This window comes from Salvelinus fontinalis, chromosome 2, assembly GCF_029448725.1.
Source record: "Salvelinus fontinalis isolate EN_2023a chromosome 2, ASM2944872v1, whole genome shotgun sequence".
Lineage (NCBI taxonomy): Eukaryota > Metazoa > Chordata > Actinopteri > Salmoniformes > Salmonidae > Salvelinus > Salvelinus fontinalis.
Window position 1 is genome coordinate 79,548,605 of NC_074666.1, and position 20,491 is coordinate 79,569,095.

General features: G+C 40.6%; 3 protein-coding genes across 3 annotated transcripts in view; 2 read left to right on the forward strand and 1 right to left on the reverse strand.

The window, feature by feature from the left end:
* The window catches only part of LOC129827972 (dynamin-2-like), a 41,998-nt gene extending 39,789 nt beyond the window's left edge, over window positions 1-2,209 (forward strand). Inside the window, exon 21 of the mRNA XM_055889393.1 lies at window positions 520-2,209. Within this exon, the coding sequence (XP_055745368.1) occupies window positions 520-553 (34 nt within the window). The 3' untranslated portion in view covers window positions 554-2,209. The remainder of the gene's footprint in view (window positions 1-519) is intronic.
* A 135-nt stretch (window positions 2,210-2,344) lies between these two features.
* On the reverse strand, window positions 2,345-7,295 carry LOC129828028 (transmembrane emp24 domain-containing protein 1-like). Its single transcript, XM_055889437.1, has 4 exons — window positions 6,830-7,295; window positions 3,890-3,987; window positions 3,457-3,643; window positions 2,345-3,317 (listed from the first exon to the last, which is right to left on the reverse strand). The coding sequence occupies exons 1-4, from the start codon at window positions 7,019-7,021 to the stop codon at window positions 3,099-3,101; spliced, it is 696 nt and encodes a 231-aa protein (XP_055745412.1). The 5' UTR covers window positions 7,022-7,295; the 3' UTR covers window positions 2,345-3,098.
* Window positions 7,296-7,546: 251 nt separating this feature from the next.
* On the forward strand, window positions 7,547-14,372 carry LOC129828021 (tumor necrosis factor ligand superfamily member 6-like). Its single transcript, XM_055889425.1, has 4 exons — window positions 7,547-10,656; window positions 12,035-12,068; window positions 12,266-12,352; window positions 12,553-14,372. Exons 1-4 carry the CDS (start codon window positions 10,456-10,458, stop codon window positions 12,945-12,947), a joined length of 717 nt encoding a protein of 238 aa, XP_055745400.1. The 5' UTR covers window positions 7,547-10,455; the 3' UTR covers window positions 12,948-14,372.
* Window positions 14,373-20,491: the final 6,119 nt, after the last annotated feature.

Below are 20,491 nucleotides of genomic sequence, written 5' to 3' on the forward strand. Positions count from 1 at the left end.
ATGAAAGTTGTGAAGGACAAGAATTCCTGGAATAATAACTTATTCATTCTTCTTTCTTCCTTCCTGATGTTTCTCTGAATGCACGGTGCATATAGTCTACAACTCAATACTCTGCTGTAGTGTTAGTAGTAAGAATAGTGGTGGTGGGTTGTAGAAGGCCTTGGTGTACAAGTATACTGTTTTTCAATTAAATGTTCAAGTTTATGGACTAATCAACTTGATTTGATTTGTCTCTTGCTGCCCATAATAGATCACATTGCCTGTAGAAAACAGGAAGCTATGGTAATAGGAGGAATCATCAGCTAAAGAAAGCAGGAAGAAGTAGAAAATGTGATGGACACAAACTCAATTATAGGAAATTAATGTTCTTGGGTCTTCCCTTTACAAAAAACTTTTCTCAAAAGGTCTCTTGTGAGTTGTTAGACCCCTCACAATCACCAAACTGTATTACGCATCAAAAATACTTGAATGGGAGAGAGTTATTAATGTTGGTCTGTCATTATGATTGTCCCTGAACAGGCGGCCTGCTCCTGCTCGTCGTAACCAGTGGTGACCTTGCCCCAAAGCAGGATAGGATTGGAGATGCACTGTCCACATACCAGCAAGAGAACCAGACCTGTGAAGAATTTCTAAACTTTGAACACATTAACCTTAAATATTCTCCAAAGAATAGGTTTCAGAACTGATTAAACTCTAAAAGCCATAACTTAGTTTATAACATGAAATACAAGAGGCAGCTTTTTCAATGGCAACTGTCAAACGTACTCGTTTCACAATAACTGACGGCATTTCAGGAAAATCGGACTCCTTTAAGTTTTTTTTCATAAAGTGAAATGTAATCTCATTGCATAAGCGGTAATAAAATACTCGCCACGTGGTAAAGAAGACAACTTTACCCTCACTCACCATCTCATTAAAACTGTTAAAGGCCCAGTGCAGTCAAAAGTGTGATATCTCTATGTTTTATATATCGTTCCACACTGAGGTTGAAATTATACTGTGACAATTATGATAATGTACTTTTAGTGTAAGGGTGGTTTGAAAAACGCCTGAAATTTCAACCTGTTTTGGTGGGAGGGAGTTTTAGCCTGCCTGTTGTCGTCACCAGGCTGTATATTAGTTAATCCACCAGTAAGAAAGAGACTTCCAAACCTTTCTGCCAATTACAGCTAGTTTTCCCCTCCCCGCTCAGACCACTCCCAGACAGTCCTAGCAACATTCTTGGTTGACAAATTGCTCTTTGCTAAGAAGAGCTCTTTGCTTTTTGTTTTATTTACATTTTTTAAACTGAAAACAATCACAGTAAGGTACTTCATTGTTACCCAGAAATGATTTGATTTTGAGATAAAAACAGCTGCATTGGGCCTTTAACAGCTGGCACCTACCCAGACTGTCCTAGAAGTGTGGGGGATGTATTCTGACATTTTCAACCCCTCCAGGGGTTTTAGCGAGCTTTAGCCTGGATGAATTCTGACACCACTCTCAGTACGGGTTCAACTTCTGTTCAATATTTCCATACTAAACAAACATTGAGAAAATGAAATTATTTTTGTACTGATAAAATTGTTTGACTGCTCATGTGCCAAATAATGAAATCCAGTGATTGTTTGTGTTAGCTATCTCCTGGGGCACAACCTCTCCTCTTGGTTTTATGTACAGTGCAGTTTTAAAATATGGGCATTTCTCAACAGATTTGTGTCTGAATTACTATTGAACACGTTTGTAGAACACTCCTATAAAAGTGATTGAAGTCTAGAAGTTTGGTTTATTTAGATGATTGTAAATACATTGTGTGTAGGTGGAACTGTAGATATGATTATTTGAGATCTCACTCATACTGCATTGTGTTCGATGCTACAGTTAATCATTTGACGTGTCAGTTGGGGAACACCACATGGGATGATGACAGCCATTAATATTATATGGTAGTGTATTGGGAGGGCCCCAAAAACCAAACAGTAAGTTGACTATTTGAAGGGATGAGGTGAAGGATGCTAGGAACAGTTCAATTAATCAGGTAGTGCTGGGTACAGTATAGGTGTATATAACAACTATGCTTGTGGTTGACTTTGCAACATTCTCCTGGCAGGAATACTTTTTTGAATGTCTCAACTCTTTGGCTTTGTCTCACCAGATCTCTGTCAAACACTATACATTACAATAAAAATGTAATATCTGTAATTCAATAAAACCATCCCATGAGAACAGTCATTGTTGCATGTAAGACTTCTTTCGCTTGCCTCGTAATTACCAGACTGATAACCACTGCAGCTTTTAATGTAAGCTTGCGGGATCAGAGCTTTGCGAGGCTGCTCTTTCTCCAGAATTAATTTATTTCACAGAATGTTTTTTTTTGTGTGTTTATTTTGTTGTAGTTGTGTTATAACCATGGCATTAAATAAATTCTATTTGTAAAGTCACTTAAGATCCCATGTTAAAAACATACAACCACATGATCTATTGCATTGATATCTTGTTTGATAGATTGACACTAAATTGTCAAAACATACAGTGTTTATGACTCACATACAAACATGCACTTTTCTGCCACTCAAAAGCTGAATCAAGCTCATCACACACAAACATCACTAAATCCTTACTAACAGTCCCTCATTTACCACACATCACTGTTGTCAATAGTCTATCTCTCTTCTTCAATATCTGAGACCATTACTTTACAGTAGGTTCCTGTTAGTCCCAACACCCTTCTATGGCATCTTTGCGGAAGATACCACTGGGAAGGGGGTGGTGGAAGATACCACCGGGAAGGGTGTGGGGGTGGTGGAAGATACCACTGGGAAGGATGTGGGGGTGGTGGAAGATACCACCTGGAAGGGTGTGGGGGTGGTGGAAGATACCACTGGGAAGGGTGTGGGGGTGATGGAAGATACCACTGGGAAGGGTGTGGGGGTGGTGGAAGATACCATTGGGCCGTGTGTGGGTCTGCTGGAAGATATCACTGGGCATGATGTGGGGGTGGTGGAAGATACCACTGGGAAGGGTGTGAGTCTGCTGGAAATTACCACTGAGAATGGTATGGGGATTGTGGAAGATACCACTGGGAAGAGTGTGGGGGTGGTGGAAGATACCACTGGACACTAGGGTTTGCAGACCCTCTTGTCGTCGAAGAGGCGTCGGAGGGTGTAGACCTGTGTGACGGCCACGGTCAGGATGACCAGGAGGCTCATGGAGGACCAGAAGGAGACCCTCCACAGGTTGTCCTCCAGTAGGTAGCGGTCCCGGGCCTCGAAGGCCCTCAGCATGGTCTGAAGCTGGCGGCTCCGCTCCAGGTGCCTGTGCACTGAGTCCATGGTCTCCTACAGGGAGAGACAGTGAGTAAGGTGGGAGAGGATAAGAGAGAACATGTGACAAAAAAGGGGATGTGTAAAAATAGAGTGATAGAAAGACACCAGTCCCAGTGGCTGAGCGTTTGGGTGTTCCTCCTGTCCTTCTCACCCTGATGTCTTCCAGTTTGTACTCCACCATGCTCTCTGGCTCGGCCATGTCAGCCCACTCTTCGTCGCCCCAGGCGTCCCCAGGCTGGCCCTCAACAATCACCTCGAAGAACACCATCTTCTCAGAAAGCTTACTGAAGCTGTTGTCAAAACACAGCCGGTAGTCTCCGTCCTCTGTAGGCTCCACCCTGGGAGACAGACCAATGAGGAAGAACAACATGATGTCAGAGAGGGTCAGAGCAAGTCAGACAGTATTCAGACTGTCATATAGAATAGTGTAGAACTTTACTGTCTGTAAGCCAGAGGATGGAAAGGTGTCTTTTGCATCACCTTACAAAAACTTTGAATCACAAACCATTGAGCATGGTGAGACCTTCATACCACTCCAGAGAAGTTAGAGGTCAGGGTTGTGTTACTAGGTTTCGCCCACTCACGTGTGGATGCCGTCAGATGTCCTGAACTCAGAGGCCAGCTTGTATCCGCTGGGGGAGATCAGGGTGAAGCCCACATCCAGGCCTGCACCTGCAATCACCTGGAACAGGAGGGGATGTATTAAATGATATTATAATCCAACTCAAAGTGTTCCTATGAGAATATCCAGTGTTACAGACAGACACTAAAGACAGACTGAAATCCACCACGTCTACACACACACACACGTCTTCACTTCCATACATACTGTAGACACATGAACACTGTGGTGGTGGTATAGTCAGTGTTGTAGTGGTGCCTGGAGAAGTGATTTTACACAAATTTTGCCAGTTTCCAAAATGGCCCGGCCGACAACGGAAAAGTGCCCTGTGTAAAAAATTGAATGACAAACAGTGACATACACTCTGAATTGCCTAAAATTATAAATCACATAATGGTCTTTCACAGTCAGGCCAACCCAAGCTGTACCGTGCAAATCAGAAATTCAGTCAAGTTTTTACATTTTTTTTTGCTTTCAAAGTCACACTTAACAGAAAAACTGGTCTGGGATAAATAAATAAAAAATGTTTTTGAATGTAGTTACCTTTTAATTCAAGTGCACAGGCACCTAGTACTGTTGTTTGGTTAGCTGTGTTTCTGTAGCACATGATATGGAGTTTGCAAAACAAATGACCACTGGATTGATGCAGATAATCATGATATCATTCTGCCAGGTAAGCATAGACTACTTTGTAGCTAGTTAACATTTCATTGATACGGATTTTGGGAAAGCCTTTCCATCTATGCATTGTTATATTTTTCCTGATCCTTAATTGTTTGAAACCTGGATGTTTTACTTCATATGAGTCATGTTTTTCTTTGCTTCAAAGTAGCCTAAAGCCAAAATCCCACCATAGAAACGTAGAGGCAATTCCTTTATAAAGAATTCCTCATATGCGTTCTCCTGTTCTATTGGTTTTCTATAAATTGTCTGTCATTGTCTGGCAGCCAAAGGCATGATCCTAGTCGTATTAACAACCCATGATAGCTGTTGCATCTTTAGATCTCCCTTCTTTCTACATTTACATTTACATTTAAGTCATTTAGCAGATGCTCTTATCCAGAGCGACTTACAAATTGGTGCATTCACCTTATGATATCCAGTGATATACATTTCTAACAGATGTTTCCATCTCTGTCCACGAAATCGCTTTTTAGAACAGTGTTTTCATTCAAATGTCATTTTGGAACATTTGTGCATAGGTCTACCTCATAATAGTTTATCAACATTTTAAGCTAAAAATTCTGATCTGTTCCATCAGCCTTATTAACTGATTTGGCGTATACCTCCACTATACTACTTTGATATGCTTTGTGGGGATTAAGAAGTGAGTATACGCAACGCCAACTGAAAAATAAGTGTGTATACAGTGTATACCTGCATATACCTTCCACTACAACAAGGATATAGTATTTGTTCCAAGTATTTGCACAGCTCATGGTTCATCCGGTCATTAGCAGTCTCAGATTGTCATATTCAAACTCTACAACACAGTAGATATGAGTTAAAATAGATCCACCAGGTCAGGACCAACCTACAGTAACTTCAGTTAAAGCTACAATCCAACAGCAAGGAGAGGCTAGCCAGTACACCCACTCCCCAGCACCTGTCTGTTTATGTCAAAGTAACACCACTCTCAGGCAGCAGAAACATAAGGAGGGAAATACAGCATGTTAGGCCATATAAACTAGGCCTTAGGCATGAGTCACTACCACTGCCAGTGTGGTGTCATTGTCTTGGTTGAGAGAGGGTAACAGACAGACAGGCAAAGACAGACAGGCAGACAGACACACACCACAGACTGCTGTATAAAACGTCTCAATCCCCACAGTCCTTCAGCTTGCTCTCTCAAGCTGTCATCTCTCTCAGCCCTGTGCATCTCAGCTGTTGCTTTGTGGATACCACAGGAAGCCTGCCAGGCTCCACACAGACTACACACAGACTACACACACACACACACACACACACACACACACACACACACACACACACACACACACACACACACACACACACACACACACACACACACACACACACACACACACACACGTCCACAGTAATGTGTCACGGCTTGGCGGGTTGGGTGGCGAGGAACATGACATCCTATCACAGTCATGTGTCTGCCAGAGGGCCTTGGTATAGTGTGAGGATTGGGGACAGGGGTTTCCAGTATATAGAGTAGCCATTGATACCGTAGCATGATGAGCATCACTTCAACTTTAATCTATGAAGGGCTTAACCTGTAGTGGTTTACACTTTTATACTAGTCAACTGACTAACTCTGCAACCATGTCTTCTAAATGACTAAAATGTTATATATAAATTGTAACAAGGGATTGCTCATCTTCATATTTAATCTGCATTTTGCAGCAAAGCGCATGACTACTAACACACCAAGTAGGCCGACACTTGGTGGTAAGCGCTCTCCTTCTCTTTACATGTCTAGAGGAGAAGAAGAAGCCACAGGCCTACTACAGCTACTATAGCTCAGAGGTTAGTTAGAGTGTCTGGCCTCATGCTGACACAGTGGATCCCTTTGTAAACACTTCCCTGCCTTGACCCTTCATGCCAATGCCAGCAGCTATTCAAGCTGGCTTTGTCTTATAGACTCCACCTGTATGGAAGGAAGATGCCTTATCTTATTATTTGCATCTGAGCAAAGTCCTTTGGCTGTAACAATAAAGCATCCAGTAACTAACTGACAAATACAACTTATAACATTGTTATAATAGAGGCACGAAATTGCACCACACACACACACAGAGAGAGAGAGAGAGAGAGAGAGAGAGAGAGAGAGAGAGAGAGAGAGAGAGAGAGAGAGAGAGAGAGAGAGAATGACACATAGAATGTCAGCTGTGTTTTCAATACCACAGAAAACTAAATTGTCCAAGCCTGCTACCTGGTATTCTACTTCCAGGCTTCCGTTCTTCGTAGCTGTTTGGTAGAAACATTCTGTTCTACCCGCAGGGAGTTGAAACGTGAATTCAGTATCTTGGCTTTGTCCCAAGCCTAAAGTGATGTCCACAGATACAACGAAACAAGACAGCAAATAGAGTCTTACAGCAGCGCTCAGATCAAACATGGAACCCATTTGTAGCCTAGAAGCGACCTTGGACTTCAGTTAAAGTTACAATCACTGTTGACTCATCGGCAGCCATGAATGCTTGTTCTTGTAGTCTAGTAGTCTACTTCGCTTCACTCATACCGCATTGTATACGTACATTTTCCATAGACTGTCAGCGACCACGAGTTGTAGGCTATTTATTGCTTGTGATCAAAGTTAGTCATAGCAGAAATCAAGTCGCCTACTTCACCGAACAACTAGCTTCAGATCAGTTCTGACCACTGTGCGCGCAACTGAAAGTGAGTCGATTTTATGGCATCTCACCCAACAAGATAACCTATTATATCGAAGTTAGACTAGACCACTGGAGGAAAAAAATCTCACCCTGTAGCCCTATCTTTTACAATAACTTCTACAAAGTAGCGCGTATGATTGACTGGAAGGGTGTGCAATACTAATGTATAGCAGTGGTGTGAAGTACTTTTAAGTAAAAATACTTTAAAGGACTACTTAAGACGTTTTTTTTGTATCTGTACTTTACTTTACTATTTATATTTTTAACAACTTTTAGATTTACTTTAATACATTCCTAAAGAAAATAATGTACGTTTTACTCCATACATTTTCCTTGACACCTAAAAATGGTCTAATTTACACTCTTATCAAGAGAACATGCCTGGGTCCGTACATCCGTACATTTAAAAAAACAAGAAAATGATGCCGTCTGATTTGCTTAATATAAGGATTTTGAATTGATTTATACTTTTACTTTTGATACTCAAGTAGTATTTTACTGGGAAACTTTCACTTTTACTTGAGTCATTATCTATTAAGGTATTTTTTACTTTTACTCAAGTATGACAATTTGGTACTTTTTCCACCACTGGGGTTATGTCAGTAACCTCCGGTAGCCGCTAGATTAAGCTTGTAACAAACAGAGATGAATGGTTTATCTTTTGAATGGTTTAAATTACAAAAATATTATTGCTCTGCAATTTCACCGTATTTTGGCCAGGTGGGACCCACGTACCCTAGAGAGGTTAAAAAAAGTAAACATTGGCTTTTGATTATATCACCCTTTACAAGGTGGGGTCACAGGCTTTTTTTAAATATCAAAAAAGTTGGGGAACCCCTGCCCTGATCCTAATTTTAACCCTAACCCTAACCCTAAACCTAACCTTAACCCCAAAACCTAACCTTAATCCTAACCCTAAACCTACACCTAGCTCCTAACCCAAACCGTATCTCCTACACTTAATTCTAACATCAACCCCAAATAAACCCCTTAAAAATAGCATTTGACCTTGTGGGGACTAACAAAATGACCCCAGTTGGTCAAGTGTTTGTTTGTTTACTATTCTATTTTGGTCCCCACAAGTACAGTTAAACGCATACACACACACACACACACACGCACGGACGCACGCACGCAGGCACACACACACACACACACACACACACACACACACACACACACACACACACACACACACACACACACACACACACACACACACACACACACACACACACACACAGAGAGAGAGAGAGAGAGATGCACACATCCAGTAAGCACTGACTGACGTAGGATGTACATGGATGTTGAAAATTTTGTGAAATTTGGTCAGTCCATCTTGGTCTTGATTTCAACATCAACAGAAGTTAATTTCCAGACCGGCCTTGATTTGGCCCTAAAATAAATGCATATAATTGGTTCAGATTTGGTCCGCTCTGGACCACCCTTGATTTGGCCCAAACATGGACATCTATGATTTCTTAAGATTTGGTCAGCTCTGAGCAGGCCTATGTTTGGTTCAGATTTCGTCCTGTCTGGACTAACCACATTTTTATGTCCGTAAAATACGTATTTTCAATGTTTTTAAAATACATTTTCAACTTTCACTTAGAACTGAAAATTAACTTGACTTCAACGTCCGTGTCTTTTCAACTTCTTTCCAACATCATTTTGCTCACTGGGCACTCATTTCATACAGTTTTTTTTGCCAGAATTGTCCACTCAGTGACAATTTCCACAGTTTTCCAAGGATTCCTGGATTCCATAGAATCAATAAAAACATACACATCACATAAAAGTTGTCTAGATAAAAACACACATACACAAAAGCATACACAGCATACCCAGTAGTAAACATACAAAAATATGTACACACATACAGCATATGCCGTGTACATACCATTTTTAAGGACAACTTGTTGTACGTTTTAGTTATATGACATACAGAATGTTTTTTTAGAAGTGTGCATTATGGTCAGAGAGGCTGTGGGTGGTGCTATGACCAAGGGAAAGCTTTACATTGTTATTGCAATGTGCTCTTGTTAGTTTTGGATGAGGTTTACTCTTTGCCACTGATCTCAGATTTGTACTGCCCCAGCCTGATACCTAAGGGGGGTTGGAAAGGGTGTTGATCCTACATCTGAATATGATTTTGAATATAGGTTTAGTTGTAGATTATTTTCACTAGTGGGTGATTGAAAAGTTAAAAAATTTGAAAATTACTTTTTGAACACACCTTAGAGAGCATGCTGAAGCTAAATATGGACACCCCTGCTGTGTACCTTTTATCCGCTTCCTGACATAGTAAACCACAATCCATCTCCAAATGCCAAGCAGAGACGCATTTTTCCAGTCTTTGGTATGACTTGACCGGGGATCGAACTCCCAACCTCCCAATGTCAGGGAGGGCAAAGAATGATCTTGACAAAGTATGTAGTCGAAAAGAATTAGCATGAAAAGTCTTAACAACACAAGAATAACAATACAGTGAACCATATATTGTTGTTTTTTACAAGAAGCTGCACTGTAAAGGAACATGAATATATTGGTCTTGTCATGATTTTATTGTTTTTGCTGGTAGAGTTGACAGCAGACCACTCTCTACCAGATCAGATACTCATCATGAGAGTGGCTGAGAGTGAGTGAGAGGAAGTGTGAACAGAGACAAATTATTGCGAAACTCCATGTATGCTGTAGTAGGCTAGAGTGGGAGGGTGTATGTAGTGTAGTGGGGAGGTGATCATACTCAGTGCATGGACACTCTATAAGATGCTCATTTGCATTTGCCTCGCTCTATCTGACTGATTGAAACTTAACACCAGAGGTAACCGTTCTCTCTCTGTCAAGATTTATTTTGATTAAGACAAGTTTTGCTTTCTGTGACTGCTCTTTGGGGAGGTGGTCATTTCTGTGAAGGATTTCCACATTTCTCATATCTGGAAGTTTTCTTCCACTACTGTGTGTCTTGTCTTTTCTGCTGACAAGACGACCTGAGTAGTCATACTGTACAACCCACACTAGTGCTTGGTCTTGCTCTGGGAAAGAATCTCTCTGTGTCTCTCGTTGTGTGCCGGGACCCCTGGTGCGTGGACCTTGCTCAGGTACTACTTGACTTCCTCTTGGAGGATCCTTTTTCAGTTCCTTATATTCTCTGATCGGAGACATCATGGCTGAGGGTGGTGTCCCGTACCCCTCCGTGTTCATGGTGGATAGCCATGCAACCTACCCACCGCTGCCCCCCAAGCCGAGACCTCCTGGTCGGGGTGGTGTGGCCCAAAGCCTGCTGTTCTTGCTGGTTGGTCTGGCTTTGTGTGGCTTGGCCATAGAGGCCTGCTTCATCTACCACCTCTACTCTAAACAGGGATCTGTGAGTATTGTCACCATGATGTGGCTGTCTACCCATCTCCATCTCTGTTCCGTCTCCCTCAACACCTGAGAGTCTCTCTTCACACATCTCTCTCTCTCACACTACACACATCTAGTAACAACTATGTACTCTTTACTGTGTTCTTTCATCTCTGACTGTTTTATTTCCCCCAGTCTCTGTCTTGCTCTCAACCCCACAACCTGTACACTATTCTCAGAAACAGCTTCCTTTCATTCCAAAATGAAAGTCAATACATTTTCAGTGTCATTAGTTGATGTGTTCTTTCTCTCTCAAAAAAATAATGTACAACCCATTTGTATCATCATATGGGAAATAATTACTGGATTTGATTTACTTTCGTAGTCGCAGTCGACAAGACTGAAATTATGCAGAATGCACAGTTACATTAAGACAATACTTTAAAAACCCAAGATACTACATTAAATTAATAAATTATTATTTAAAAAGTCACATTTGGTTACCCAATCTCAATGTATTTTGTACAATGTACAATAGTAAGTTACTGTTGGCTTTTTGCATTTGTTCCTTTACTCCATTTTATTATGGCATTATCCTGGTTGAGAATAGAGTAATGTGTGGTGATATGTCACTTGGAATATTGGAACCTTGCTACAATTGGTTGTTTTGTTAGACTGTAATTGTGAAAGTCTATAGGGAACAGAAACAAATATTATCTCCCGAGGTACCAGGGCCTTATTCACCACCATGTAGGTTTTTTGTCGGGTTAATTTTGCTTTACGTACAAACAGGTCTCATGACAACATAGTCAAGTTCTGTCATGGTCAGCAGTTTCTGTCCTAAGTTTGAGTTGGGATTCCCCTTGATATACGCATTAAACAGTTTTATTCATTCTTGTACATTTGGCAACAGTTGAGATGGAGAAGTTAATCAGAATTGGCATCATTTCGGAGAATATGAATGTTCCGTGACGTACCTTGCTGGAGCAGGGGCCAGCATTCCGTGTTCCACAGAATTGGTTCGTTGGTCAGGTGTTTGTGGTTATGTTGAGCTTCATGTGACATCATTTCCCCTGACCCAATATGGTGGCAAGGGTGCGATGGTTTATTGGAAGAGGATAGAGCTAACCTAGTCTCGCTGCATGCACATGTACTGACAGGGGAAGACAGGGGGGTGGGGTGTTCTGGGATGGGATGGGTGATCTACTTTGCTTAATTACCAGAAACCATAAGCTGTTCTGTTTATCTTTCCTGCGTATCATCTAATAAAATGTAAAGGTCACATTGCTGAAGGCCCAAAGAACCACTTAAATAGGAACAAATTAACATTCTCACACATGCCTGTACTGTATTACCACAAACCTCTCTGTTCATTATGATATCTCTATTCTCAACTGCAGGCGGAGTCAGGGTCAGTTGGTATGAGTATCCAAGGTATGTCCCAGACTATATCTCCTTCTCTTGTTCAAACACTGTGACAAAATGACAAGGGACTCATCTTTGGTAGAAGAAGACACTGTATATATTGTATCCCGACTGAGTATTTTGTACACATTTGATAAATGCATTTCTGAATCATTCACCTTCTAAAATGCACATCAGTTCAACATAAACTTTGTCCCCAAAAACAGACCAAGAGGACATTCCGAAGGATGTTCCCCCAACTTCAAGACCGAACCCTATTGTGTTTCCTTCAAAACCTGTTGCACATCTGACAGGTAAGAGCATTACCACCAGGCCATTGCAACTACACACAACCCTTTCTATTAATATTTGGTCATGACAGAAGAGGGTGAAATAGAAGTATTTAGTAGTACATCAGATAGTATGGTGTTTGAAATAGGACATGAAGATAAATTAAAATGAGCTCTTACGACAGAAAACTTTTCCCACATATTGTCCTGTATTTGTTTTCCAGCTCGACCTCAAGCACCCCATGGAGATGGAGTCATGGCATGGAACATGCAGGCAGAACCGCTCCTCCATGAAATGGAGTACAAAGATGGCAAGCTTGTCATCCAGAAGGAAGGTTACTACTACGTCTACTCTAAGATCTTCTTCAGTGAGGTCAATGTTGAGTTCACACACTCGGTCTGCAGAAATACTCTACGGTATCTTGGGGAGGACATTGAACTCCTTAAGTCCAGAAGATATTACCCCAAGTTTGGGAAAATGATGTCCACATCAAACAGCTACCTGGGAGGGGTGTTCCACTTCTTTGAAGATGACTCCATCTTTGTCAAAGTGAAAAATGTCACTCAAGTTCGGATACAATATTCCACAGAGAACGTGTTTGGTATCTATATGATATAATAAGCCTGGGGTTGATGATGAAGATACTTATTTTTAGATAGCTAGCTGATTATCATTTGTTTAAGGCATAATAATACTGTAGGCCAATTTACATGTAATGTTGCTACGCAGGGCCTTCCCCCTTCCCGGCCCACCGTCATTTTCTTTAAACAAATCCTTGCATCAAGATGCAATTCGATGCGTGGAAAATTGACTGTTGAAGAAAAAGCCCCTTTATAATAAAGCCATAATAACGTTTGCCATGTGGCATACACTAGGCTACAGTTGAGCAGAGGCATTTTTAGGATTTCCGCCCATGGGGATTTTTTTAGCAGGGTCATAAAAGAATCCGCTTTAAAAAAAATGCATTTAACGCAGTTCTACATCATTTACATGACCTAAAGACATTAGTTGAATCTTTTTATTGCCACACAACTGACTGAAATGACTGGCTACTCTGACACTGACAAACTGAGATCAATCTGGTCTTGAATTCAAACAAACAATAGCCCAGGCCAATGAAGCAACACAATATTAGGACGCAATATATATACAGTATATACTGTATATCATAGGTTACAGTAGGTTACTAAATAAAATGTTGAGTGGCACACACCTAATGATGAAGATGAAGCCATAGGCTTCTCACGGTGAGGGCTGATGTTAGCTAAAAATTGGGAGTTGTCAAGAACATTTTTTTATTGGTTCTATAGACAGATTAGTCTTCTCTTTTCACTAGTAGGCATTTGCTTTCCAAACTGTGCGTTCTTCCCACAATTTTATTTTGAAATCTGCAAACTGACAGCTGCTTCCCAACCATAGAAGTACAATCCATAGATGGCAGTTCCCATTCAAGTCAGAACTGGCATCCACTGCTGGTGTACCACTTCTATGGAGTATATATCTATGGCCAAAAAGCAACAAGCTGTAGCCTATTTGGGGCGCATGACCTTCCTGACTGTAGGCATACCAGTAACTGACAAAATAAAGGAAACACATGAGTTAACAAGGGATACAAGGTATACAGTATGTTATGGTGTGGGGTGCATTTTCCTGGCATGGTTTAGAGCCACATGCATAATCTATGCCAAGGAGCATTGAAGCTGTTCTGGCAGTTCATGGTGGCGCAGCACCCTTTTAAGACACTTTTTGTTGGTGTTTCCTTAATTTTGGGAGATATCTGTATGTGCTTGTGATAAAACTTAATTCACAGTTATTTTTTTATAAACGATTTATCCTCTGCAGCTAAATTATGCTTTCTGGTGTATTTTGAACATTGAGAGCGAGCGCCTATGGTTAGATAAAAAAAATATATATATAAAATAAAAAGTTTTATTATTTTTTGCCTCTTGGGCCCAGTCCTTGACTCACACAATTGACCAGTCCTATTTATTTATATATTTTTATTAATCAATTACCCAATCAAGACAGGGGACCCCCTACCCCCCCCCCCCCCCCCTTCTGATGATTAGCAGAGCGGCAGCAGGCAGCAGCTAGACTCATTGATAGCAGAGTCCTGAGTCTTCCTGTGGCAGTTGTAGTGAAAAAGTATAAAATATGTGCTACATATATAATATATACAACATATAATATATATATATAACATATAATATATACAGTATATATTTCCTTGATAGTTAAACATTTATTTAAAAACAAAAAAATTCATTGCTGCCTCTTGGGCCCCCAATGGGCCTGGACGCAGGTGTTACAGCCCCGGTAAACCCCTGCATTAATCAGGCCCTGTTGCTAAGGTAATTCATAAAATCGGATAAAATTATAATATATTGATTGATTTTGCTTTTGTAGAATAAAACACTTTTTTTTATCAGTGTTGGTGGTGAAAGTGCAGAATATTCTGGAGTTAACATTATTAGGGATGTTTGTATTCACTCCGTGTTGCTTCTCTTTTGTAAGTAGTGTTGTTATTGATGGGGGTTTAGGTCAGGAGGTAACACATTCTGTTGATAGTCCGCTCTCAAGAACAAGAACAAAAGAAGTGTTTGAACATTACCTCTGTATGGTAGGGTTCAATGCATATTTACAGACATCAGCTCTTTATACTCTTACTTGTTTGTTATATTGACCTGATTAAAAATAATATATCCATAATAGTATAAGGAAATACATAATATAGATATAGAGAAAAATATTTAGATATTTAGATAATTCTAAATAGAGACAAGTAGATATATTCTACATTATTGAAACGATTTAAGAATACCTGATATTCAGGTAAATTGCATGTAAACCACTGCATAGTGTTCATGATAAGGTCAAATGTTGGACTATCTATTTCCCTCTTTGTATAACCTCCATAAAATTACAAAGTGATTAACTAATTTCAATACCCTCGACATGTTGTATTTCACCTTTTGGTGTTTTATATTTATTTAACATTTTATACAAATGTAAAGTAGTCATTGTCCTCCATATTCTGATAAACACGACTTATCAACTTCCATATATAGTGAGAAATAAAAAATAATATATGTTTTTTCTTCTTATTGGACGCCAATGCTATGCAAGCAGTAGGCTATAGCTGTAACACATACTGTGTATTTTGTATATTCTATCCTGCAAACATTCAAATAAATAAATGTTGCATTTTTTTTAATCTTTCTTACAATTCTGTGTGAGCATTTTTTGTTACTTTAATTGATCCACAAAAGTATATGCACGCAGGAATGTAATCACAAACAGACATACAGAGTCATCATGTAACAAAAGGGTTCTGTGCTGGAATTGAGTCTAGAGCGTGGCTTCAGTAGCAGCGGATGCTGCACCCACTCAGTTGCATTGTAGACAGTCAGCCTGCGACCACACGAGGTGAAAACCACTTCTCATTTCACCGTCCCCCATCCCCACCAACCCCCTGCATTACAGTGAAGCATATAATCCCCCTTATACAGTGTCTTTGCATTTCTGCTCCATTTTACTGACATATAGGAAAAATAGCTCTGAGGTCTCAAATCAACAGTAATAGATACGAGTAAGGTATGCGACCTGAGTATATGACAGTATGTGACCTGTGTTCGCATAGAGATTATTGTCTTGTTTCCCTGACCTGATTAACTTGTTTACTGGTGACAGAGGTGATAAGACTGCACTGTGCAGGTTTTAGAGCAATGCTAACCACATTTGATCACAACTTTGATATTACTTCCCTACCAAAAGTATCTGACCTCATTGATTGAAAACACGTAACAAAATGCATTTCCAATGTCTTTCCTAACCGGCTCTGCATTTTGTATTGGATGTGTCTATTCTGTTTCCGTTCTGCAGTGCTCATTTGTAAAAGAGACCTGGACCTTAATATGAATCCCTGTTAAAATAAAGGTTAAATGAAAAATGTATACAATGCAATCACATGCATTCACACTCACATTATACAAATACTGTACCTACAGTACATGTCAAAAGTTTGGACACACCTACTCATTCAAGGGTTTTTCTTTATTTTTTTTTACTATTTTCTACATTGTAGAATAATAGCGAAGACATCAAAACTATGAAAAAACACATATGGAATCATTTAGTGACCAAAAAAGTGTTAAACAAATCAATTTGAGATTCTTCAAAGTAGCCACCCTTTGCCTTGATGACAGCTTTGCACACTCTTGGCATTCTTTCAACCAGCTTCACCTTGAATGCTTTTCCAACAGTCCAACTCATCCCAAACCATCTCAATTGGGTTGAGGTTGGGTGCTTGTGGAGGCCAGGTCATCTAATGCAGCACTCCATCACTCTCCTTCTTGGTCAAATAGCCCTTACACACCCTGGAGATGTGTTGGGTCATTGTACTGTTAAAAACAAATGATAGTCCCATTAAGCGCAAACCAGATGGGATGGCGTATTGCTGCAGAATACTGTGGTATCCATGCAGGTTAAGTGTGCCTTGAATTCTAAATAAATGACAGACAGAGTCACCAGCAAAGCACCCCAAAACCATCACACCTCCTCCTCCATGCTTCACGGTGGGAACCACACATCGGGAGATCCTCCGTTCACCTACTCTGTGTCTCACAAAGACAAAAAATCTCCAAAGGATAGATTTCCACCGGTCTAATGTCCATTGCGAATGTTTCTTAGCCCAAGCAAGGCACTTCTTTTTATGTGTCCTTTTTCTTTGTAGCAATTCGACCATTACGGCCTGATTCACGCAGTCTCCTCTTAACAGTTGATGTTGAGATGTGTCTGTTACTTGAACTCTGTGAAGCATTTATTTGGGCTGCAATCTGAGGTGCAGTTAATTGCAGATTTCTGAGGCCGGTAACTCTAATGAACTTATCCTCTGAAGCAGAGGTAACTCTGGGTCTTCCTCTCCTGTGGGGGTCCTCATGAAAGCCAGTTTCATCATTGTGCTTGATGGTTTTTGTGACTGCACTTGAAGAAACTTTCAAAGTTCTTGACATTTTATGGATTGTCTTAAAGTAACTATTACAGACTACAAAGGGAAGCACAGCCGCGAGCTGCCCAGTGACACGAGCCTACCAGACAAGCTAAATTACTTCTATGCTCGCTTCGAGGCAAGTAACACTGAAGCATGCATGAGAGCATCAGCTGTTCTGGACGACTGTGTGATCACACTCTCCGTACCCAATGTGAGTAAGACCTTAATTGAAATGCAATCCAGGTGACTACCTCATTATGCTGGTTGAGAGAATCCCAAGAGTGTGCAAAGCTGTCATCAAGGCAAAGGGTGGCTACTTTGAAGAATCCCAATGCCCCAGGGCAGTGATTGGGGACACTGCCCTGTGTAGGGTGCCGTCTTTCGGATGGGACGTTAAATGGGTGTCCTGACTCTCTGAGGTCATTAAAGATCCCATGGCACTTATCGTAAGAGTAGGGGTGTTAACCCCGGTGTCCTGGCTAAATTCCCAATCTGGCCCTCAAACCATCATGGTCACCTAATAATCCCCAGTTTACAATTGGCTCAGTCATCCCCCTCCTCTCCCCTGTAACTATTCCCCAGGTCGTTGCTGCAAATGAGAATGTGTTCTCAGTCAACTTACCTGGTAAAATAACGGTAAAATAAAAAATAAATAAATAAAAATCTCAAATCTCAAATATATTTTGATTTGTTTAACACTTTTTTGGTTACTACATGATTCCATATGTGTTATTTCATAGTTTTGATGTCTTCACTATTATTCTACAATGTAGAAAATAGTAAAAATAAAGAAAAACCCTTGAATGAGTAGGTGTGTTCAAATTTTTGACTGGTACTGTATATGTTCATACAAAACTTTCAATCACTCATTCAGACACACTCACACTCTCTAATGCAGCTTTTTTTGTAGTCCTGAGGACATCTTTGTGTGTTTGTCTTGCTCTTTCCTCTCACCCCTGTCCTATTCTAAGAAGCAGCTCTTTGAGGTCTCCCCCGGTGCAGGCGTGTGTTGTATATTAGTAAACTGAAGAGGAAGTGGAGGTGGGGGTTCTGGGTGCTGGTTGGGGGCGATGCAAGCAGCTCAGTATATCTGTTGTTTCGCTGATTCATGGCCTTTCTCTCTCTGGAATTTTCCAACCCATGTACTTGGGACAAGTACATTTACGAACCAAGTAGGGTGCGTGTGAAGGGGGGGTAATGAGCAGCTAATATGATATTGAACCCATCCCCCTCAGTAATCATCTCTACAATGATCCAAATGTTTGTTTAATCAAACACACTTGTGTCACTGCTCTGGTATGAACTTGGCTGGTGTTTCTACAGGTCTAATTTCAATCATAAGAATGTCTAATTCTGTGATCACAAAGTCCCAAATGGCATCACATTCCCTATATAGTGCACTACTTTTGACCATAGGCCTCTGGTCAAAAATAGTGCACTATATATAGGAAATAGGGTGTGATTTGGGACACATACTGACTTAGGCCTCAGATTAAAACAGCATGTTGAGACATGTCATAATGTTACAGTGTACAGGTGTACGACTGTGTCCATACTTGAGTCATCACCACATCTTCAACCTTCAGTGGTCTAACCATGCCCTGTAACTCTGTGGTAGAGATGGAAAGACAGAGATGACTGTATGAGATGCAGTTGGATTTTCCAGTTCTTACTGTTCTTGACTACTTATCCTGTCCTTAATGGCTCAGCTAAGCATGTTGAAAACGTAGGCCCGTAGCAGCCATTTCATTTGAAGTCATCAACCAACCATGAAGTGGAACATTTATGAAGGAATATCTATACAATAGGCCCATATCAGTTTGAAGAGGCAACACGTTCACATTTGTCTGTTAGTTTTATGGATCATGTGTTTCCTACAACCTTTGGAAATACCTGGGTTGAGAAAGGTCTTGTGGTGTGTAATGTCAGTGAGAAATGTTGTGAGACCTGAGAGAATAAATGTGGTCCTACTTAAAGCTAAACACTGCTCCCTGGTGTCTCATTCGAATACAACAGCATCTTATTCTATATGGAACCAAACAGACTGGATTGTTGTATCCAATTTGTGTTGGCACATATTCCATTTGAGTTAATATGTACAGTAAAATATATTTATTTAGTTAAATATGAACAAAGAAGTAATTCACATTGATTTCATATTGAGGTACTTAACCCTAATATGGTTCAGGGGCACTGTCCTATTTGGGCTGACCCTGTAAAACAACACACCCTGTAAAACAACACACCCTGTAAAACAACACATTTCACTGCACCTATCCTGGGAATGTGACAATAAAATAAATATGTTGTGTGTGCGTGGGGGGGGGGGGGGGGGGGGGGGTGTCCAACTTTGAACATTTCACTTGAAACTACAGGTAACTGTCAAAATAAAGGAAACACTAACACAAAGTGTCTTAATAGGACTTTGGACCACCACGAGCTGCTACAGCCGCCAGAACAGCTTCAATGTGCCTTGGCATATGTTCTACAAGTGTCTGAAACTCTGCTGGAGGGATGCCACACCATTCTTCCACAAGAAATTCCGTCATTTGGTGTCTTGGTGTTGTTTTATTTCTTCACTTACCTATTGTTCACCTAATACCTTTTTTGCACTATTGGTTAGAGTCTGTAAGTAAGCATTTCACTGTAAGGTCTACACCTGTTGTATTCGGCGCACGTAACAAATAAACTGATATGATTTTGTTGATGGTGGTGGAAAACGCTTTCTCAGGCGATACTCCAGAATCTCCATAAGTGTTCAATTGGATTGAGATCTGGTGACTGAGACACACACACACACACACACTTTAAACCCCCATATGCACTTTTGAGACCCCTCTTTCAAAGTCACTGAGATCTCTTCTTCTAGCCAGGCTGGCCAAAAATAATGGGCCACTGAACATTTTTATACATGACCCTAAGCATGATGGGATGTTTTAATTGCTTACCTAACTCAGGAACCACCTGTGTGGAAGCACCTGCTTTCAATATATGTTGTATCCCTCATTTACTCCAGTGTTTCCTTTATTTTGTCAGAGACCTATACATGCCATGATGAATGTGTTCCACACTGTTAGAAATATATGTGAGTATCATTTCACAGTTGGGTTGCATCATTCCATATGCTCTCTCCAGAAACATTATCAAGCAAACTATGAATTCTGGATAATCA